Source organism: Cynara cardunculus, unplaced genomic scaffold (assembly GCF_001531365.2).
Source record: "Cynara cardunculus var. scolymus isolate 2C unplaced genomic scaffold, CcrdV1 Un_Scaffold_4470, whole genome shotgun sequence".
NCBI lineage: Eukaryota > Viridiplantae > Streptophyta > Magnoliopsida > Asterales > Asteraceae > Cynara > Cynara cardunculus.
Window position 1 is genome coordinate 10,382 of NW_020201910.1, and position 23,685 is coordinate 34,066.

At 35.3% G+C, this 23,685-nt stretch overlaps 2 protein-coding genes across 2 annotated transcripts; one reads left to right on the forward strand and one right to left on the reverse strand.

The window, feature by feature from the left end:
* Positions 1 to 897: 897 nt before the first annotated feature.
* On the forward strand, positions 898 to 8,983 carry LOC112504050 (vacuolar protein sorting-associated protein 2 homolog 2). Its single transcript, XM_025108019.1, has 11 exons — positions 898 to 981; positions 1,470 to 1,514; positions 5,187 to 5,221; positions 5,306 to 5,356; positions 5,852 to 5,956; positions 6,234 to 6,305; positions 7,060 to 7,131; positions 7,245 to 7,325; positions 7,406 to 7,441; positions 7,743 to 7,801; positions 8,797 to 8,983. Exons 1-11 carry the CDS (start codon positions 948 to 950, stop codon positions 8,855 to 8,857), a joined length of 651 nt encoding a protein of 216 aa, XP_024963787.1. The 5' UTR covers positions 898 to 947; the 3' UTR covers positions 8,858 to 8,983.
* Positions 8,984 to 14,627: 5,644 nt separating this feature from the next.
* On the reverse strand, positions 14,628 to 20,693 carry LOC112504049 (serine/threonine-protein kinase CDG1-like). Its single transcript, XM_025108018.1, has 9 exons — positions 20,567 to 20,693; positions 19,773 to 19,867; positions 19,448 to 19,545; positions 18,832 to 19,040; positions 16,066 to 16,812; positions 15,837 to 15,976; positions 15,492 to 15,704; positions 15,134 to 15,289; positions 14,628 to 14,681 (listed from the first exon to the last, which is right to left on the reverse strand). The coding sequence occupies exons 1-9, from the start codon at positions 20,691 to 20,693 to the stop codon at positions 14,628 to 14,630; spliced, it is 1,839 nt and encodes a 612-aa protein (XP_024963786.1).
* Between the last annotated feature and the right edge of the window lie 2,992 nt (positions 20,694 to 23,685).

Sequence of the window (23,685 nt, forward strand, 5' to 3'; positions counted from 1 at the left end):
TAATGCATAACGTTAGAAATCGATGATTACTTGAATAAATTCCTTGAACGAAGAAGAAGGCTGATAGTAGGGACGTCAACTGCGGAAGAAGGTTTGAATGACATATGGTTGAAACTATATAAGCAAATGTTCTATCCTTCTGGACCTACAAATTTCTTAACTTTGGAAATCATACAACCAACATATTTGAGAGTCAACATTCTAAGCTGAAAACTATATTTGGACTCGAAACAAGTGTAACAACCCATATTCGGGCCTAGATGTTAGTACAATAAGAAATCGTAAGTGCATGAGTGGGATTCAATAGAGTTCGGTGCATATCGGAATTTTATAACGAGTACATTCAATACTAGGTTCTCGGTTACATATCGGGTTCGAAAAAGTAATATATAATATTAATCTATAATAAAACGATGTTGATTGACATAATCAATTTTCTAATCGGTTAACTATCATGTGTTGTCGTGTCGGCGATCAAATAATTATTTAAATAGAACAAATGAATGTTTTATAAAGTTAGTGTATGGATTTTGTAGAATTAGAATGTAATGTTATCAGACTTGACTATCTGTTTCATTTACAAACATTAAAATAAAATCTGTTAAAAAAATTGAAATTTATTTGTTTGGTCCATATAATATAGTTTTAAAATTAAAATGAAATATTGATAAATGAACAAAATATCTTTTTTAAAAATAATAGCATTGACTTGGGGTAAAAAACAATTGACTTCCCCTGGAAACAAGGGTAAAGGAAAGGGAATGGGCCCATGGGGAGGAAAGATGGACTTGAAAAGCATGGGTATAATGGTAAATGTACACATGTATAACGGCTATATGGCCGACCCTGTAAAAGCAGCCCACCACGCTCCATAAGAGCAACTCCAAGATCTGCTCCAGAAGAGAGTAACCCCAGTTCATCGCTTCCAGATCTGCTCCGCCCAAGCCATGAACATCTTCAAGAAGAAGACATCACCCAAAGGCACTGTCATTTCCTTCCTTTTCTTGCATAATTTCTCTACTTTTTGTGTAATTTCTCTTTTAGTTTTTGAGAATTTTATCAATGTCTTGCTTTGTTCTACTCCCTTCCTACCCTAATCCGAGTCTTTAACTCTTCAAATTTCGCGAAGGTTGAGTATACATGTTGCTGTTATTGTGAGTGGTAAGAGGTTTTTGCTTAATTTCTTCACTTTTACACAAAATGGTATACTTTTGGGGAAGTTTATCCCCTCTTTTTCAAAATAGATGTAATCGCGGGAACGAGGGAGCATGATGGAAACGCATTTAACCTACATTTATCTAATTGCTGATTTAGGTTGCAAAAATTTCTTGTGTTGTGTTTGATGGATAGTGTAATAGTTCAGTAGTGACCAGTTAAAATGTTTACTTATTCATGAATGGGTTGGTGTGAGTATAAGTTTTGTTTTATCTCTTTTATGATAATTTGCTTCTTGGTATGTTAATCTACAGATGCACTGAGAACGAGCAAAAGAGAAATGGCTGTCGCCACTCGTGGTAAAGATGATTTCTTCTTATACTTAATTTTAGAAAACTATAAGTTCTTTCTCGAAATGATCTTCGGAGTTGAGTTTTTGTTTTTTATTGAAGGACCAAATCTGTTGGTAAAGTAATGTGGTTAGTACCTTTGTTTTAAAATTGCAAATACGTATTAGGTAATAGATAAACACAGACGCTCGCTCTATCTTGTATGCCATATCTGAATTACATTAAACCATTAGTAGTCAAACATCTTCTGCTTTATGTAAATCTTACCATTCAAGTATGTGTTTCTAGGTATAATGCTCACAAACTGAGAATTTCTGCTTACCAAGATCATACAAACACTCGTGTAGAAGCTAACATGTCCCATTCTCTTTTATCATGCATGATCTTCTAATTGGCCACACATACTATGGGCTCAATCATGTCATATTGGTTGTGCTTCATAACCTACATTTAGTATGATTTTTATCACATTTTCTTGTATTTCAGTCCTTCTTACAATCCCATTTGTCATATGGGTTGTTCTTAACTTCTTTTCTTTCCCATAAGAGCTTCTCGTCTTCTTGTTATGCTTAATGAAATGTTAAGTCCCTTGAACTTCCACATTATAAGGACTACGCCCCACCCTTGAAACTATCTTTCTTGCATTCCAAATTTCCTATCATCTCTACTTCTTGGTGCTTCACCAGAAAGACGTACGACAAAAGATTACGTTCCTTCCATTGCTGTAAGGTTTTATACATATGGCTATACCCTTGCACATTTATGAAATCCAGGTGCTGTTATATAATGTTGCTTAATGGAAATGGTTTTTACAAAGAAAATTTTCTATTATTTGAGGTGCGATGGCTTACCATACTTGGAGCACCATATTTGGATATGCTCTTTATCATTCTTTGATCCAGCTTTTGGTTTCATCCAACCTTTTTGAAGACCCTACGGGCGATGGCCAACATAATTGTTAAAGAAAATGCTTCAAAGTGATGACTAACACTGAAGTAATTTTCATAAGTGAAACTAGCAGGAGCGATGGCTTACCAAGCTTGATGCACCATATGATATACTTTTATAGGTCTTTTATCTAGTTTTTGGTTTCATCCAACCTTTTTGAAGACCCTACAGGGGATGGCCAACGTCATTGTTAAAGAACTTGCTTTGCAGTGAAGTGATTTTCGTAAGTGACCTCTAGCAGGAGAAACCAACATAAAGCTAAATAAAAAACTCTGTTCGAGTTCGTTAAAGTGCTTTGGACGACGATATAGGGCTCTAATATACGATACTAATAGCAAAACAATGAACATGAGAAGCATCAAAGACAAGTACCATGATGCAATTACTATTGGAGTTACATTATCTTATATAGGTTTTATATATTGTTTCATTGCATGATGATCTCTATATGATCATGATAGATGCAACTAATGATATGGACACACTTTTCAAGAATTATCTTTTCATGGTGTTGGTTATGAATCCTATGGGTGGCCTTGGTCCGATACCAAGTTTTTTTCCCCAATACTGTGTACCAACCAATTATAATTAAGGGTGGCAATTTTGTACCATACCAAACCAAACCAGACCAGACCAAACCAGACCAAACCAACTAACATATGTACTAGCCGACTACAGTTGGTTGGTAGTACCGTACCAAGGTTGGTACACGGTATTGGAAGTCGTGTACCACGATATAACTTGGTACAGACATTTAATTATTTATTAATTAAATTGGTTTGTACATGGTATCGGAGAAAAAATACCTTATCGAGTCCACCCCTCCTTATAGTTGGTAGGCAAAATTCTATATTGTGTACCAACCAACTGAACTTGGTATCAGCTTTCTTCGTCTGCTACATGTCGGTACTGGTTTTATACCAACTTCAACTTACATATATGAAAACTTCATATTTTGTTAAACTTTTGAGTGACATTTTCTAGTTTGCAGGTAGCACATGTCATTAGGGTTTTTCATTGCAAGGAACCAAGGAATAAAACTTGCAAGCATCCAAACACTCGAAACAAAAAGAAGCTTAAAGTCACAATGTTTTAATGTTCAATACATCAAAAAGACAAAAACTAATACAAACATGGAGGTTCACCTGTATTTATTACTATTTGCTTTGTTACTTGTATTTACTGCTATCAAGGGTTAAACAAAGGAATAATTAGTGATAATCTTACGCTTTTGTTTATTGTGCAGTTGGAGATGGTTAAAATTTCTATTAGGTTCAATGATAAGAGTTGAATTAAGTGGTACTCTGGGTTAAAGAAAGGGCCTAGAGTGAAATTTCTTCTTTTTAGTTTAGTCTATTGTGGTTAAACTAGATATATTTGTTTTAGAATATGAGAGGTCCGTGTTTGAGGTTACTCTGTTTCTCATTCCTCATTCTAACCTGTGACTATGATGGTGATTTCCCATATCACTCCTCTTGAAGTGAACTCTAGGAGGATGACATAATGATTCAACCCCAGAATATCTTTTTTTATTTTTCTGTGTGGAACTTAACTTCATCCTACATCTGATGCTACCTTGAGGCTTCCTGTTTTCCATCATGTTACTCATGCCAATTTGCCAGTATGCTTCTATATTAACTGTTGATGATTGTATAATCCTCCTAATTTCCAAGGCCTTAGCTTATTGATGGTGGGCATAAACCATGCGTTCGGGAATGTTTGCTCTTTAAGTGAATGGCACTAAGAATCTCACATGGACGGTGATGATGATAAGAAGACATTTAGTCGAGTGGCTTGGTTATTCTGGATGGTCGTGCATTAGGAAATGTTTGCTTTTAAGTTGAACGCTACTTGGGATATTGTTATTTTTGGTTATTATTTTGTTAGATGTAAGAATATAGCTCTTCATTTGAAGGTGGAATTGGTAGTTGAAGTCTCTCACATGTACATTGTACAATTATGATTAAGAAAAGACATTTAGTCAATATGCTTAGATGACATTACTAGGAATTGTGAGAACTCATGCAACAATGTATATTAAGAACTTGCATCTTGGTATTGTTCTTTTTTGGGTAAAGATTAATATTGTTCTTGATGAGGTGTAATTCCGTTAATGTAGGGTTTCTTGGTTTAGGACTAGGATTTTATAGATTGTTCCTTGAGGTGATCCTTTATGCCCTATGAGGCTATGACAGATTTAGTTTTTGTTTTCTAGGGTTTTGGTGGCTTTTGAGAAATTTAGATTGACAGTATTTTTCGGATACGGATAGTCCTTGGGAAGTAAGAAAGTGTTGGCAGTTTCTTTTTCCGGCTCATGAGTTAAAATCCTATGCTGTCTCTTTTTTAACTTTTCGGCAAGAAAGAGGATGTTGTTTCTCCTTCTAGTCCAGTTATAAGTCAGTTATGCATATATCCATGGATTAGGTATTCCATGAGTGTATTTCTCACAAGGCTTGTTAGGTTGAACTAGCATGGATGGATTTTGGAGATCGGGTAAACTGTGTTTTGTTGAAACCCCTTCTAGGACCCCCCCCCCCAGTTGACCATATTCATAGGAATAAGTATGTGATTTAGCTTAGATATTAGCTTTTTAGGGTTCTATTTTTTTGGCATGGTGACCCATATGGTACTCTAGATCCCACTTTGATTACAATATCTTACGAAAATTTTGAAATATTATATTCAAATGTGTGTTTTATCTCTTGATCAAGCTTTGATATGGTGCAACTGCAGGTATTGAGCGTGAAATCGCATCCTTACAAATGGAGGTGTGCTTTGATGGTGGAGGTTATGTTATAGTACTTATGGTTTTCTTTCATCCTCACTAAGTTTGCATATGAATTTAATTTCAGGAGAAGAAATTGGTGGCGGAGATTAAGAAAACTGCTAAAATCGGGAACGAGGTTGGTGCATTTTTTAGTTTTTGATACATAAGTTTGGTCTAGGATAGTATGTATTCATAATTTTCGAAAATCTTGAGGTTTTTGCATCATACACAATTATGATATCATTGATATGATGCAAAATGCTGGTGAGAGAACAAGTTCACCGAATATCTTGTTTCTAGTTTGATGCTAAAACAAAATGCTACTAGATGATACCATTGATATAAAAGATTCTAGCAAATAACAGGTTCACCGTACACCCATCATGAATCTTTTTATGCTAAATGCTGAATGACATGCTACATAAGATAAATGCATTAATTTTACATAGGAAATCATTTGTGAACACGAACTGGAAGGAAATAAAGGTTATTGTCAAAAAGCTTTAGGCAAAACTGACTTTCTTTTTTTAACTCGAAGGAAATAAAGGTTATTGTCACACCTCTTGGAATCATGATGATAAAAGTTCTTTCTTCTTTTTTCGTCTTACTTTTTTGCATTTTGGTTAATCAGGCTGCCACCAAGATATTAGCTCGCCAGCTTGTTCGTCTTCGACAACAAATAACGAATTTGCAGGGAAGCCGTGCGCAGATCAGAGGCGTAGCAACTCATACACAGGTATTTAAAATGTACACCAAGTTATACTTTTACGCTTCAAACACTGTTATAATAGGTTATGATCTGAACCTCCCTTTTCATCTTAATATATTATGATACTTTTATGCCTCAAGCTTATAGCAATACGCGTTATAATCTAAACCTCCTCCTTCATTTCAGTATATTATACTTGTTTTTTATTAATTTCTTTTCGATTTTCAACATTCTTGAAGACCATTATTCCATGGATTTATTTTATATCCTTTCTAGATTTAGCGTTGTATGTATTCTTTTGCAGGCTTTGTATGCCAACACTTCAATATCAACCGGAATGAAAGGTGCAACGAAAGCAATGGTTGCCATGAACAAGGTACATATTTCTTAACACTTGAGATTTAACCACAACATAGAAGCTTGGGTATATGATTGATCTTTGGATATATTTACCCAATATACTTTAAGCAAGCCGAGGATGTTGTGAGTTTGAATCACAGAAACAACCTCTTAATTTGCATGTTGAAAGGCTTGCACTACGCCAGGAAGGCTTATTCAGCTAAATGACCTCCTGACGAGGGATTTTTTTTAAATCCATGACTTTTCAGACAAGTTTATACGCGTTCTTGTGTATGGAAGTGATTTTCTTCTGTTAATCAGTGACATTCCCAAACATGTCAGAAAATCCTTGATTTAAAAGTAAAGCTAGACGGGTTATTTAGCTAAATGACCTTCTGACAAGTACTTTCTAAATCCATGACTTCTGACAAGTTTTTAGGCGTTCTTGTGTATGGAAGTGATTTTCTTCTGTTAAACAGTGACATTTCCAAACATGTCAGAAGATCGTTGATTTAAAAATAAAGCTAGACGGGTTATTTAGCTAAATGACCTTCTGACAAGTACTTTCTAAATCCATGACTTCTGACAAGTTTTTAGGCATTCTTTGTATATGGAAGTGACATTCTTGTGTTGGTCATTGATTTAAAAAAAGCTTGACCTAATAACAGAAGGACCCACCCTGGAACCTTGATGCACCAGGATCACCTTTTGAATCTTCTTGTATGTTTGAAAACACGTGTTCTATATTGGCATTGGTGCTTTGAAGACGATCCATAATTTTTTTTCTTCAGGAAATGGCACCTGCAAAACAAGCTAAAGTGATCAAAGAATTCCAGACGCAGTCAGCTCAGCTGGATATGACGGTAAATTGATTATATTGTAGTTATATATTAATCTTTCATCATACCCATGTTGTCATCTCTAAAAGATGGTTTCATCTCGAGTAATTTCTAACTTGCTAATGATTTATCACCAGATTGAGATGATGTCCGAGTCCATTGATGAAACTTTAGACAAAGACGAGGCTGAAGAGGAAACAGAGGAGCTTACAAATCAGGTAGAGGAACTGCAATTTCAGGGAGTTCAGTTTTTAGCATTTCTGGTATAAAATCTAATATTTATGGTCCAAAATTTTAGGTGCTTGATGAGATTGGTGTAGGCATCGCATCACAGGTTGGTTTCTATATTTTATTTTACTCTTAGAAATGGAGGTTGTGGCTAATCCTTGAAGGTACTCGTTATGTTACTCTATTGTAGAGATGCACAAAGAAGCCCCGGCCCGAAAAGGCCGACCAAGTACGGTTAAAACTTGGCTCAAAATCCCGAACCGGCCCATTTTCACACCCAAAGCCTGGTTCAGGCCCGAAAAACCCAGATCTTGTGCATCTCTACAGTCTATTGTCATTGGAAAGGTGACGAGTTTGAGTCATGAGGGTGTTGAGGAAACTTTCTAATAATATTCATTTTTTTACAGTTATCATCTGCTCCAAAAGGTCGAATCGGGCCCAAGAAGGTTGATAATGCTGTCCCAAGGTATGCCATAAGTAGCCATTAGCATATCCAACCATGGTCCTTGACACTCCTTTTCACACAACCAACATACTTGAAACAATGCACAAAGAACACTCTAGTTTGAAGAAAATAACAAAGAAACATTATAATCGACTGAAAATTGTGAAAAAAAAAAAACACTGGTGTATATGAGAGTCGTTAACTATTAGTAACTTGAACAATGGTATTTGACACTTTAGTTTGCAAAAATGCACGAAAACGCTCAAATTGGAAGAAAATAGAACACTATGCAAACTTTGTTTGCTATATAGACATGGAAGTCATTCTACCCTTTGGGGCAGAGGTCAGGTCTACATACATTAAGTTACTAGACGCTACTTTCGTGTGGGATTTATTGATTTACTTTGACCGCTTGGTTTGGTTTACATGGAAGTCATTGGCATTCAAGATTTGTAGCCATTGGACTTTTGATCCCTTCATCTTTAGGGGTCCAAACATGTACTTGCAAAGGTTCAAAAGGAACACTATGGGTTGGCAAAAAATGAAGAAAGAAGTATTGTCTTTGTCCCAAAACAAATGTTCACAATGAAAAAAGCACACAATTTTAATAAAGTGTAAATTGCATAGATGGACCGAGGGAATAATGAATTTCTCCATCTAATAATTAAGGGTAGGATTGGAAGGTATGCACGTACTTTCGAAAGTGAATATTTATTTTGGAACAAACTAAAATAGAAATGTGGACACTTATTTTGGGACAGAGGGAGTACTACAGTTGCCTGAAATAGCCAAAAAACACTTCAGTTGGCTAATCACTCACTCACCCCTTTGGTGTAGAGGCAAAGGTCGGTGTCCATTACCCCCACAAACCCGATAAAGACTATCAAGGAGATCGCTCATTTTCTCAATGAGATTGGTTTCCCCTTACCTCTGTGTGAGGTATACTGGGTTTGTTTGGTTTATTCTTGAACAAATTTGCGCGTTTATTTTGTTCCTAATTATTATGAATTTTGCAGTTCTGTATCGAACGATGTTGATGATCTTGAAAAGAGACTTGCCTCTCTTCGACGCATATGATATGGGAAACATTGCATACAGGATCACTCTAGTTTGGTGAGGATCGGAAGTCTATTTTCTATGTATAGGTATCTTGTATCGTATCTTTACTATTATATATTATATCGACACCGAAATTCTTTGCTAGATTGCGCGTCAAATCTCTTTTTTGTGTGTGCGTGCGTTAGGTTGCTCGTCAAAACTCTGCATTCAAGCATTCACGAATACTTGAATCAGTTTCAAGTTCGAAGCAAGAGCAAAACAAAGTGCATATATAGCATTTTATCACTTGTGCATATACACCATGAGCTTTAGAACCGAATGGAATCAAATCGAACCAACATTCAAACCCTTTGAAGCAACTTTAGAATGGTTGGGTATGCATTCCAACCCTTGACAGGTGAGATTTACTGGGTTTGTTTAGTTTGGTTTTTAATTAGATTATTTCAGTAATCTATGATTCTAAATATGGGAAACAAATTGGTTCCAAATTGCTCTCGAACGACCAAACTAAACACTTCAATCCAATCTTGTTTGGTTTTACATTTTGAAGGTTTGGGGAACGTTTACCAAGATGCTTACCGGGTAAGAGTCACCATTTACCACACTCTTTTAAGATTATCGATAGATGTGTTATATGTGTTCCTTACCCGGTACACGTTAACCGAGTAAGAATCTTCTTCCTCGCTTTTAAGATTATCAATTATTATCATGCTTACCTAGTAAGGTACGTGACCCAGTGAGCATTTGGTAAAACAACTCTTTGGACTTGCATCATTTGCCATGTCACCAAACACATTTATTATGTCCGCAATGGAGGATGGGATGTACATAGATCTCTTGCCATGTCACCAAACACATTTATGGGGATGGGATGTACATAAATCTCTTCTCTAGCCAAAAGGGTATAGCTTCAGTTTCTGTGGAGATCACTGGCTCACTGGCTTGATTAAATAAATGGTGAAACAATAATTTTTTTAAAATGAGATCACATAAGTTTAAATTCTCGATTTCGCCTACCTTAAAAAGCACAAGAGAATTACTTTTATTAGCCGATGTTGGTAGGATTGGGAGTCCAAAGATTGGTTGGTACCGAATTTTTTTGAGACTGAAAACGAGGAGCGAGAACCGAACCGTGTACAAATTCGGCATCGGTTACAGGACGGAAGTTCAAAACTGGGACCAACAATTTAAAGTGGGTAAAAAAACAATCGCAAACCAATCACAAAAGTTCAACAATCGAAAGTTCAAATGTGTATCAAAATCAATCAAAAGTTCAAATGTATATCAAAACCAAATGCAATAGTTCAACAATCTAAAGTTCAAATATCAAAAGTATTTAAGATTATTATATTATTAACCAATAATTAACTAAAAAAAATGGTTTATGATTAACAAATAAATAAAACCTGTGGTATATAAAAAACTTACTTGAGTTTCATCCATGGAGAAGCTGACTTTTTTGATGGTGGTTGGTCAATTTCTTGATGGTGTGATACTACTGATTTTTTGATGGTGATGCTGATATCGTTTTTTGATCAAAATAATGGTTATGGGGGAAGGCATTGATTATTTTAGAAGAAGATATAGATTAGTTTAGAAAATAGAGATGGATTGGTTTAGGAGATAGAAATGGAATTGAATTACCCGGTTCGGTTCCGGTATTTTTGGGAAATTCTTGGTACCGAATACCGATTTTGAAGTATTTTTGGGACCGAAAACCGAACTGATTACATGCATTTGGTTTCGGTTGGATACGGTTTTGATTCGGGAAAACGGTCCTCTTGGGGGGAATCTCATTTCCTTTTTTTTTTTTTTGAAGAAATGGGTATGAATAGATTTTAATTCCATCACATATGCGATAGAGTGATGAAATCTACAAAATTCAATTTTATTCAATATATAAACTAAACAGTTAAAATGAAAATTGATTTACAGAATTCACCATTCAAGTTCTTTTAGATTCCATAGGAATCTTGTGAACCAAACCAAAACGGAGTCTAAGGGGTCGTGTAAATGCTTATTAGAGATATCACTTACTTTACCGGATAAACATGACAAAGATTGAAAATCTTATCCGGTAAGAAGCATAACAATGACTACAAATCTTACTCAGTGAAGGAAAAACTCTTACGCGGTTAACGCTTACTGGGTAAGAGATATTTTTATCAAAAATTTATTTTGATAACTGTGAATGTTACCCATTAATATAAGTGAGGATAGTGACTCTAGTCGATAAGCAGTTATCTAATAAACTTTTGATAAACAACTCTCTTTTATGACTTGTTGTGTTGAGCATTTGATCGCAATTTTTCTTGAATTTGATGCTAATCTTTTTCTATTTGTTGGAATATTTGTCAATTTGTTTTAGTTCATTAAGTTCTTTTTTCATTTTTTTACGACTGATCTAAAATAGTCAATTTTTAACATCTTAATCTTTAACCCGTTAAAATTAACAAAAAAATCGTTAATATTGGTCATGTGAACACCATGTCTCTTAAAGAAATGAAATTTTTGTCTCTCTACCCATTCTAACGCTGCCGTTAAAATTTAACAAAAAATCGTTAATATTGGTCACGTAAACACCATGTTTGTTAAAAGAAATGAAATTTTGTCCCTCTACCTATTATAACACTAGGGGTGTTCGCGGTGCGGTTTGAAGCCAAACTGCAAATTGCACCGCATATACGGTTTGAACATTTTCTCAAACCACAAACCGCATCACATATGCGGTTTGAACATTTTCTCAAATCGCAAACTGCACCGCATAAACTTCAAACTGTACCAAAACGCACCGCAAAGTGCGGTACAGTGTGGTTATGTGATTTGTACCTATCGCACTTTATGCCTAAAATCAAATAATAATAAGTTCAAAAATACATTATAAAACTGATAATAAAGTCATCATGGTCCAAAAAAACAAAGAGTTACAATACATCCAATAATACATATTGCATAATTAAAAATAGTCTAAGAGGTAAAAAAAATAAATTTCAAACTAAATTGGACGTGTGAGTTGTGACTTGTCCAACTAATTTATTAATATTTTTGCCATATTGGATCAAAATCAAAAATCCAAAAATACTACATAAATAATAAATTATTCTATATATATATGTGTGTGTTATATAAAATTAAAAAATGTACAAAATATGTGATGCGATGCGGTTATAACCGCGGTTTGATAATTGAAAACCGCAAACCGCACTGCATGGTACGGTTTATTAAAAATGTAAACTGCACCGCGAAAATTCTAAACCGTGCTTTTGCGGTGTAGTGTGGGCGGTTTGGATGAACACCCCTATCTAACACTAACAACACTAGGAGCCGTTGCACCAAGTGCTAAACTATGGTGTTTTGCATCAACAAAGACTAGTTGTAATTGGATAACAATATTTGATAACATATCTTGAGGACACCCTAAACCTAAAGCGCTTATGATATCATTACGAATGTACAAACTAAAACTGCAAAAGTTTAGAAATATACATACCCGATTGAGATGTAATATAATTGCATCGAGATTCTTAAAATTACGATCTAATGTGTCGTTGTTTCCCCCAAAATACTCAACGGGTTATGTTCATACTTCATACATATAAATAGTAGTTTTATCATTATATATGTTAAAGAAGATAAAAAAATGAAATGGACATAAAAATATAGCCAAGTATTTACCACGTAAAGTTACTACTATTTTTATTAGACAAAAAAATCCGACATTTTTCTTATTTGAAGTCATGTAACCAAATGCTACATCAAGGGGCTGTTTACCAAATACTTATCCGATAAGTGCTTACCAATAAAATTTAACAGTATTATTTATTTATTAGGTACGATTTTAGTCCACCAAAACGACATCGCATGCAACAATTTATCCGGTAAGTGCTTATCGAGGTAAGAGTTGTCGCCCTCACTTATCGGGTAAGACTCTTGATTCTTGTCTCTCGCTCTTACCAGATAAGATTCTTGATCTTTACCATATTTATGTAATAAGGTAACGTTATTTGATAAACGTTACCCCTAAATAAAATTCTTTTCTTATTTCCCGGTTTTTTTCATTTTAGAAACTAAAGTGAATTACATTTTTTGTCCTTGTAGTTTGATGTTTTTATCAAATTCCATCCTTATTTTTAGAAAAACTAAAGAAACCCGTCCTTGACGTTTAAGTTTTTAACGAGCTAGATCATAGTGATCACATTTTTATAATGAGCTTGGTTGATGTGGTTATCCCTAAATAAATTAATGACATGGATCTCTTGGATGTTTTAGGGACTCATCTCGTTAAAAAAATCACTGACATGGATCCAACTTGTTACTTTTTTTAAATAGGGATGAAAGCTGTTGAAACACCAAAATAGAGGGACTAAAAATGCATTTCACTTAAAAAATTGTTTTGTAACAACTGTGTAAGTAACCAACTTTTCGGAAGAAAAAAAAACTGATTAAACACTTCATTTTGTCGGGTTGATGAAATATATAAGTGATTGTAGATTTTAGGGTTCCAATCGTGCCGGTGAAATGAGTTTCTCCCGATTTTCTTGTTTTCTCTTTCGTTGATTGATATTCTGAAGCTGATTTTGCCCTACTACTGGATTGTTTTCTGCTGCAGGTATGAAATTCTTTTCATGATTGAATTACTCTTATGAATTCTATATGATATGATTCATTGTGGTCTGGTAAAATTCCTGTCATCTTGAGCTATAAATCTTTTTGCATGTTTATTGCGATATCATAAATTTGTTCGACATGAATGATGAGAAGAAAATGAGTAGATTGATTTGCATACTGGTGTGTATGTAAAGTTATCATTATACTGTAATGTTTATAATGTTCCTATAAACTAAAGGATGGAGCCTTCTGAGACGGCAAAATTATGACGATAGTAGGGCGGAGCAAGGGACTTTCTGGGTGATTGTGCCTTGGAAAGAACAGATACTAGTGTACTTGAAACCTAGAAGGGCTTTGTGATCTCATATGTAAGGATGATTATTTGATGTGACGTGACAACTACATTTATGCTAATGATATTTGTGCCTAAGTGTGTGATAGTATACAAGCAATGGAGCTTTGTGTCGGCATGTTCTCGTTTTATTTGGTATGCTGATTACCCTGATATCATTAATCTCATATTGGATCTCCCAAATTAATCATGTGTGTATATACATACATACATATACATTGACCTTTATTGTGTTTAGTTGCTTGTTGAGTGTTGTCATTCACCTGAGCTATGAGGTAAGGACGTCTCATATGTAAAGAAAGGAAAGAGTCATCTGACTAGAAGCTAGTAGATTGTAATGATAAGTTCTTAATTCAATTAAGACATGATCTGTTCAATATAGTCATAAATTTCAGTATTAATTGAGGCTTTGTCCCATTCCATATACCAAATTATGTAAGGAATTGTAGGTGTCCAAAGCAAGGAGTGTCACAGTATGACTGTTTAACTTCAAATTAAGTTTTTGTACAATTTGGTTTCTAATGAAATATTTGGTTTGCTTTTTTAATTTGAATATTTGTTCAATAACAATTACTAAGTATTTAATAATATCCTTTTTGTCATTATTTTTTTGGACGAACAGGTACGAATCTTCAAGTACACTGTCAAATTTCATATTTTTCAAACCAGAAATAGATACGGATATATTTGAATCGGTTAAACATCTGATAGATATGAATATGGATGTCACATGTGAATATTTGTCATCAAACATACAAGGATTTTGATATCCAACATATTAATCGGACATGGATATGGAATAATTCATCTGATCTGTTTACCATCTCTTTACTTCTCTGCAGATTGCATTGCTTCCATAATATATTCTAATTTCTTCACCACCTGCATTCCCATTTTGAGTCATCAGCATGGTTGAAGACTAGTTTTTCTTACAACTATTATGTTGTACGCTGTTCCATTAAACCTTTAAAGCATGTTTAAACATACACTGTCAAGTAATACTCCCTTCATATGGTACCTCTATAACACCAACATTCTTTTCTAGCATGTTTGTATAAACTGTGAATAGTATTTGAGGAATATATGTGTTGGAGTCCCACGTCAGCTAGAGACGGTCCATACAACCTCTATGTATGTTGCAACATCCACTTTCTCTATAAAGGCTCGTTTAGAGAGATTCAAAAGTGTTCCACACATCCTAAAAGATGGCTCCCACACAATAGCCCTGTGGGCATATCAGGAGGGATCTAGATGCTTTGTGTGTACAGACATCTGTCAACAAACACTATTCATCTTAAGATAACTTTAGTAGAAATTGGCTTATCAAAACTTACATGTGTCATTGTCTCTCTCTTGGCAGGGTCTTTCTTGAGACAAGCTTCTGCTAGGTTTACTATGTGATAAAGTTGGAAGACATGGACATCATGAGAATCAACAATCCTTTCATCAATTAGATCTGGATAATTATTATCTTCAAGAAGTGGTCTTGCCTGCAAGGAAGTGTAGAACCTGGCATAAGGGCTCTTACCAAATCATGTTCTATACTTGCAAAGAAACTAAATTTCTTTTCTTTAATCTCTTAAAAGTAGTGAAATTCGTTTGACAAGTTTCGCCAAGTTTAGGGAGAAACTGATGATTTAGAATAACAAATACAGATGATACACTTTGATGATAAATAATCAATCGCCTTACCCATTCTACTAAGGTTTTCCCCTCAAATTTCTTCTCTTTTGTCTTGCATCCAGTGATCAGCTGTAACAGAACCACGCCGAAGGAGTAAACATCTGTCTTGGTTGACACTCTTCCAGATTCTGCATACTCAGGTGCTACATATCCAAGGGTCCCAACCACTCCAGTCTCATCTGTATCACCGCAGGCTATTCTTGCTAGACCAAAATCACCTAGCTGATGTACATTTGAAATAAGTTACATCTATTTGCTAAGAGGATATATTATATGAAAAAACTTAATTAAGAGTGTCCTTGTTATGATTTGACAGATTATTTTATGAAATGCTATCGGTGTTTTGAATGTTACCATCGATTCGTAGTCATGTGTTACGAGGATGTTATTTGGTCTCATGTCTCTGTGTATGATTTTTATTCTGTGAAGATAATCTAACCCTCTGGCAGCTCCGAGTGCAATTTTTATTCTCTTCTCCCAGGTAAGTGCATGCTCTGCACATTTGTAAACAGTTATCATCACTAAGAATATTCAGTTATCTGTTATGACCGAGAAGCCTACCACCAAATTTATTTCTTCTTACTTGATAAGTGTTGATCCAACGAACCATAGCAGACAAACTCATAAACAAGTAGCCTGTGTGTTCCTTCTGAACATGATCCTAACAACATGACCAAATTTGGGTGTCTGGCCTTGCTGAGCACATTTACTTCAGACTTGAACTCTTTCTCTCCTTGACAACTGGCATCTTTATGTAGTTTGACAGCAACTTTCATCCCACATTTCAGCTCTCCCTCATACACAGAACCGAATCCACCTTCTGATAGGAAGTTCTTTGAAGAGAAACAGTTAGTAGCCTCATACAGCTCTGCATAACTGAAGTCTTTTGTCAACCGAATACTGGGTCGTTTGTTCTGGCAAACTGAACAAACTGAATATTCAAATTTCTCTTCTTTTTGACACCCTTCTACTAAGGTATCACTTGTGCTAAGAAGCTGCTGCTTCTCTTGTTCATCATATGTGCTACCTGAATTAAATGCTAAGATCTCAATCCGATCTTTACTCTCAGGAATTAAATCTGAGGCTTGTTCTCCAGCTGTATCAACTTGTGGGTTTTTAGGATCATTTTTGTCTTGCTGAAAACATATGGCTGAAACGTTTCCTGCATCTGTACAGCTTGAAACTTCAGAAGTTCCCACGCTTGAGCTGGAAACCGCAGATGCAGATGAGGATTTCTGGTCAGTAGATGGAGGGGAACATGAAGATGCACCAGCACTATAGCTACCTTCTGGTTTAACTAAGTTTGTTGCCTTTTTAGCACTGGGAGTTTCTGGAGAAGAAAAATAGCAAAAAGATTGTAAAAGAAGAAATTGTGCTTATAATTTTGAGAGAAAATAGATTATATCATTAGATATAGTTGGAAGTAGTAGTTCATAGAAGATTCAGCCAACTGTTTTTGTGGTACCAGTATGAATCCAGTAAATGGTAACTGAAAATACAGATTATGGACTGATTCCAGTAACAGGTAAACTATTCTGGAGAAATTTTCAGATATCTTTCCTGAATAGCCTTAGTTGAATTTGGATATTATTTGAACTGTGTGTAGTGTTCATATAATCCTGAATATTGATATTTAACATTTTCCGAATCCGAACCTGGAAATCGGAAATTTATCCTACTTGGAACTTGGACATCAACGTTTTCGATTCAGTATGATGCATGTCTAGAATTTAGCCACATTAATAGGAGAGGTCATTCAAGAACTAAGGTTTTGAGGCTTTGCACGCTAAACCCCAGAATTGCTTGTGATTCGCATACAAAATATGAAAGCTTCTCATTGAAATCACCCTAGTTAATATAAAAGATAGAAACAATTAGAAGGTATAACAAGCAAATAAGATCATCTGATCTTGAAAGATAGTCCTTGCATTCAGTAAGACTCTGGTTTGCGTCTATAGATCCTTCTACATCCAAGATTACCCTGATAAACTTATGTATAGTAAGAAATGCACGTGTGTTGATGAACCTGTTTTTAGACTTGGTCATTTTAGTTGAGATCATACTTCTTATTCCCACTTATCCTTGTGTCATTATTTCAGGGAAACTATTTATGGTCTCTTTTTGATCTTTTGCATGGGAAGGATTCTTCTAGGATGCTAGAGGGCATATACTAATACTATGAGCTTAACTCCGTTGGATCTCTTGCTCTAGCTGAAACTGAGATTATTGCTAAATGTTAATCTTAGGCTTATGTTGAAGATCATGATGAGATGTTTAGCCTAGTGGCTAAGATGACATCTGTCTGAACTGTGATTACTATGAATTTTCTTTTGCTTCAACTTCATCATGAGTGCATTTGTTAATTTTGTTCTTGAGAGGGAGGTGTTTATCCGTATATGTTTGTGGTTTAGGAGGCTGCTTCTAGGGTTTGCCACTTGAGGGGGTCTCTTTATGGTGTCTTAGACAGGTTCTTTAGATTTGGTTTTCTTGGTTCTCTCAGGCTTTGGAGTAATTTGGAATGACACAAAATACTTGCAACTTCTTGGTATCGTAGTCACTAGGCTAGATATTTCCTTTTAAATGAGTGTGGTGAGCCTAGATGGTGTAATTTATATTTATTTGGTTTTCTAGTCTTAGTCTCTTGGAGATTTTACTTGTAATTTTGTAGGGATGGTTAATGGTAATTTTTGTCGAAGGATTTATTTTTAATTTTATACAAGTCCAGATGAGCAGAGCCTAGATGTACCCTAGGAATTGAGTCAAGACTTGAGCTTATATGAGCCTATTCAAGCCCATACAACCAATCTTATGTGAGCCAAAATAAGGGTGGAGCCTTAGGTAAGCAGCGCCCAGCCGTGGCCTAATGTTTTCAGGCTTCACTTGGCAAGCAGGGGCCCCAGCATCAAGCCCTAGCCTTGAGCTCCTAGGTGTACCAAATGCAAAGGTGGATTACTTGATTTTCATTTTGTTTGTGAAATATGGTTGTACATCTTCCAAACCTCCTATTCAGTCATTTTGGAGTCGTTGGGAAAACAGGTTGCCGGAATTTTGACAAGGCTCCTTAGAGACTGTTGATCGATGCCATTGTGACAAGTTGGGCTCTTTGATATATTTGCTCCAATTCTGAGAGTTGGATATATAGGACTTGTGTTGTTTTGATAGAAGCTTTTAGGGAATTATTATGGTTTCTTTTTTCTTGGGAAATCGGCTTGTCTTGTACTTACTAATTTATGCTTTGGTTGGTTATACAGAAACTATATTTTCAAGAACCTTAACTTTTCAGAATTATTAATGACTATTTTGACCAACGATAAATTGTGCATTTGAAATATAATACTTATTTACTCACTCTTTGGGGAGAGTCCTTCCTGTGACATTTCTGGTATCATTTCACCATATGAAACATGTTCATTGCTTGTAGTCCTTTTCCCTAAAGGCAGTTTTTTGTCCTCCATTGTTATTGGCCCTCTCAGCTTTTCGATTGTGTTATCACGTTTCAGCCTCAGTATTCCACATGTAAGCTTATCCATGAAGTATTTTTTGTCTTTCTTCATCTGCCTGGAGATAACAATAATAAGACATAGTACAGCATTTCTGAACTAAGATAAAGTAACAGGAACTTTTAGAGATCTTTCATGTACAGAGTAAAGAAGTTTTGAAGTATATAAAATTTATATACGGCAAATACTCTCACACACTCCTCACCTCACCTTTGGTGACGTTTAAACCCTAGACCTCCTGGGAGGCTGGGCTCTGCAGCTAACTCGGGTATTGATGGGCCAATGACCCTTTGGTTTCAGAGTAAAGAAGATGCAAATGACACTTGTCTATTGGCAATGGAATTAAGTGAATTTACACAACATAGGAGAATAGACTAAGGTTATAAATAGATATTTGAAAATTCATGTACCTGATAAAAATTGTAGAAACTAAGAATTTTATATTAGAGTGTTACTTAAACATACCTATCAAGTACCACCCATGTCACCCTTAAACTTTTGGCAGCTTTTGCAGCAATGGTCTTTGGAGAAGATCCAGCATGCACTATTATCTCGAACATTATCTGAAAAATATCTTATTTTATTTAAGTAACTCCTGTTAGCATCATTACATGTGCAGCATGTCCAATGAATCTAGTATGTTTCCATGTCATAAACGAGGAGTCGTGAAGGACAGTTTGGTTCCACTTCCAGTACTAGCTTATGTTTTAACACATTAAGATTGTTTAGGTAGGAATTTGGTTAACATTTGAACCTTGTTTGTTGAACAAATCGTAGACAATCGCATTACTTCATCTCTTTTAAGATACTCCTCCTTTCTTTGCTGCCCATCATTCTTACTTTTGGAGTTCGATCCACTGCCATCGACCTTGCTCATGATTTTTACTACATAGCAATACATGTAAGTTAGGCAACACAAAATAATCCTTCCCTCCCCCCTCTCTCTCTGTGCATATATATATATATATATATATTCAAGATCATGTGAGAAATTTTCATTTTCGTAAGAAGGTGAAGGTACCTTTATATTTTGTGAAGGTTGTAACCTTCATGACCTAAAACTGTGTATTTCCGGTCACATTGCCTTCACACAATGTATTTTTATCTTCATAAGCCTCTCGACAAACCTTCACACGGTACAAAGGTACCTTCACCCTTTCTCACGTTGTCATGAAAATGGGTTTTTCTCACGGGAACCCAACTCTATATAGAGAGAGGGAGGGTCAAACGAGAATAGGGTCAAATTAAGGGAACACAAGAACGGCCAAATCACATGGGATCATGGATCATTGTCAATGCATGGGTGCACAGGCGATTTGGCCCACGACCTAGGTCAAGCATAACCACGTGATTTTACACGTGAGGTTAGTGTAAAATCACATGTGATTTGGACGTTCTTGTGTTCTCTTATTTGGTCACTCTTCTCATTTGAACCTGACTATACATAATATATATATATCTATCTTTTGTTTATTTTGTCACATACAAGAGCTCTTAAACTCATGTATATGCATAATTATGAGTTTTAGTTTTATTTCTGGAAATCATTATATCTGTTGTAATGATGAATAATAGGTTACGCACAAGGACTAGGAAGCTGGTGAATAACTCCAAGGAGTATGAGCTCGTCCCCTGATGTAATTGGCAAGCTTGTGAAGGCCCATATGATTGCGTTCAAACCATCATTTCGTGATGCATCATGAACTACCATCACTTTTTGTGCTCCTGTGGACATGATGTTCATCTAATTTGTATAAACTGCAATATGGTAGGTTTTATGGTAAGTTACACATTCTGATGATGGCTCCCACATGCTAGAAATCTAAACTGCTGTTTCACTAATTGTTTCTCTATATAATATATCCTTTTTAAGAATATAAGACTTTCATCCCAAGATAAACGCAATGCTTGACTACACATAGTTTAAATATTTGCTGATCTTATAACATTTGATGACATAAATACCCATTTAGGAAATTTAAATGATAAACTTGACATCCACATCATTAAATGTTACAAGATAAGCAGGTTAGCAGTCCAACGGGTAAATTTAAGGAAATTTTGAAACTTTGTTACATTAAATAAGAAATTTTAATACTTCGTTATATTGATTGAGAAAAAAAACAGTAAACAGGAACTAAACCAAACTTTGTTGCATTTTGATTCATTTTGTACATATATAAAACACTCCTCACCAGAATGAAAGAATCTTGTGAATCAAATTATATATGTCGATATATTAGCCGTTTAGGCATACACTTGGGCAAATAGAGAACCTTTCTAGGCTTCCATCTCGAAACCAGTTGGTAATGAGACAAGTCACCCTTAGATGATCATATTCACAGATGAATTAACTTAAATTTAACCGAGGTCGGACCGTTAGTTAACAGAAACAGGAAAAAGGAAGGACAGTACAAATGCTCACTGAAATTTGCACCATGAAACTGGAAGTTGCTCTTATAGAGTTGGTGGTGTAGGAATATGCAGCAGCCTAGTTTGAGTTCATTCCCTTCGCATATCCTATCTGTGACGATGGGCCTACGAGTTTTTTCATTTCTAGAACAAGAAAAGCTCATGTTTTTAAGTAACATATTGTCGAAACTTATGATTCTTGTTTCTTTCTGTAAACAGCCTGCTATGCTGCTATTGATAATAACAAAGCTATTGTCCAATAGAATCTGCCTATTCCACCTGGGCTCATTTGTATAGTTGGATTGTTTCTGGACAGCGATCCATCGGATGTGATGATCACGACTTCGTCTTATGTAACAACGAGCATCTTTTGTTGTCTCAAATCGGGAGAACATGGTTTTTCAGGTAATGGAATTTTTATCATTCTAGTTGCTAATTCAAAGCCAGCACATGATTGGGAGATGAATTCTGTCACTGTTCATTTGTCCTCATGTTAGGATTTGCTTACTAAAAATTTACTGCCTCTTACCCGCTTACCCAATCAGAGATGATGGTCTTTACCAACAATCATACCGTGCCATTTTGCTGATCAAAATTTTTATCTATTTTGATGACTGGGAATCGTATCTAGTAAGGTAAGTGAGGGTGGTGACTCTTATCCAATAAGCACTTACCGGGTTTTCGTTGGTAAATGGCCCCTAGGGTTCGAATCAGGCCACCGTCTACTGCGTCTGGGACACCGTGATTTTCCTCCCCTGATGGCCGACTGGCCGTGGGACCCGTGTGGTGAGGGCGTTCTAGAGGGTGGTGTATACCCTTTTTTGTATATAAAATTTGTTCGACCCTTGAACCATAGTAATCTTTTTAGCACGCTACCGTTAGATTTATTTACTTTTAACTTTTTCCGCTAATCCTATTTTTGAGCCAAATTTGCACATTATTCTGATACGTTTGCCCTTGATAAGTTCATCACAGAATTTAGCATATCGTTAACTGATGTTTTTTGTTTTGTTGTGGAAAAAGGGTTTGAGGTACCCTCTATAGTACCTGTACCTTCATCCTACCGGTCTCACGACCATCATAGAACATGTAAATGGGAGTGTCCTGGGACAGGGTGGGTGGGGCTGGATTTGAACCCAAGACCTTGTAGAAACTCCACCCCCTTTTCCACAGCCGGGAAGCGTTTGTTTTGTTGCTCGGTAAGAGACAATATACTTACTGTATATAAATATCATATATTTCAAAAAAATATATAAATATATATATATATATATATATAGAGAGAGAGAGAGAGAGAGAGAGAGAAAGAGAAAGAGAAAGAGATAAAGGTTCAAACGAGAACATTAACTATATATATATATATATATACACCCTGAAGCGATTCGATTATATCGAAGAAAGGGAGGTTAAGGAGTAAGAAAAGGACCATTTATAGTAGTAATATTTTGTATTGTTAGATAATGGTTGGTTGATAGTATTGATGTGGTTTTGTGAGTGTCAATTTGATCCTTCATGGTTATGACCGGTTTTGTAGTTAGAGAGCATCATATTTTAATAGTTTGGCACAATCACAAATGATTTTAGATTAACCCATCAGAATCAATTTCTGAATGTTTGTTTTAGGAAATTGGGATAAGCTTGTTTGCTTTTATCAGATATAATGATACCATGGTAAACATGACGTTTGCGTCATGTTTTAAAATCTGTTAATTTAAAACACTCGAGGTGGTTAGCATCTAGACATGATAGGATATGTCTAAATAAGACAGAACTGAACGTGATGAAATTTTACTCATGATGAGTCGTTTTTGTTTAGATTATAATAAAATAAATATTTTTTAAACAAAATTTATCATTAGAAAGTTTTCGTCAATACTATTCAAAATGACACCACAATAAAATGTTTATATAGTTTCCACTATATTATTTTTTTAATTATTAATATTTAATAAATTACATAAATTAATTAAAATATAGAAACCGTACAAAAATAATATTTTGAGAACATTAGTACAATAAATAAAATTTAGAGAATGAGTAAAAGGTAAAGAGAGAGAGAGACAGACGTATTTGATGTTTTAGAAGAGAATTAAGTTTTGTTTTTGAGGTATAATATAGGTATATTTCACCTTGTTCCATGGGGTGAGGGCGAAACACGTTTGTTCTTGTCTGTTTCCCATATCAAACGTGGAACAATGATCCATGTTTTGTTACGTCTTGTTCTCTCCAATATACCAAATGCACCCAGGTTAGCTTAAATTCATACATAAAGTTAAAATGTTATGATCCGT

Coding starts and splice junctions, on each gene's coding strand:
- LOC112504050 (XM_025108019.1), top strand. CDS start 948: ATGAACATCTTCAAGAAGAAGACATCACCCAAAG. Junction 982..1,469: donor GAAGAAGACATCACCCAAAG/GCACTGTCATTT, acceptor GTTAATCTACAG/ATGCACTGAGAACGAGCAAA. Junction 5,957..6,233: donor GCGTAGCAACTCATACACAG/GTATTTAAAATG, acceptor ATTCTTTTGCAG/GCTTTGTATGCCAACACTTC.
- LOC112504049 (XM_025108018.1), bottom strand. CDS start 20,693: ATGGTAGTTCATGATGCATCACGAAATGATGGTTTGAACGCAATCATA. Junction 16,813..18,831: donor GGAAGGACTCTCCCCAAAGA/GTGAGTAAATAA, acceptor TTTCTTCTCCAG/AAACTCCCAGTGCTAAAAAG. Junction 15,705..15,836: donor CACATGACTACGAATCGATG/GTAACATTCAAA, acceptor AATGTACATCAG/CTAGGTGATTTTGGTCTAGC.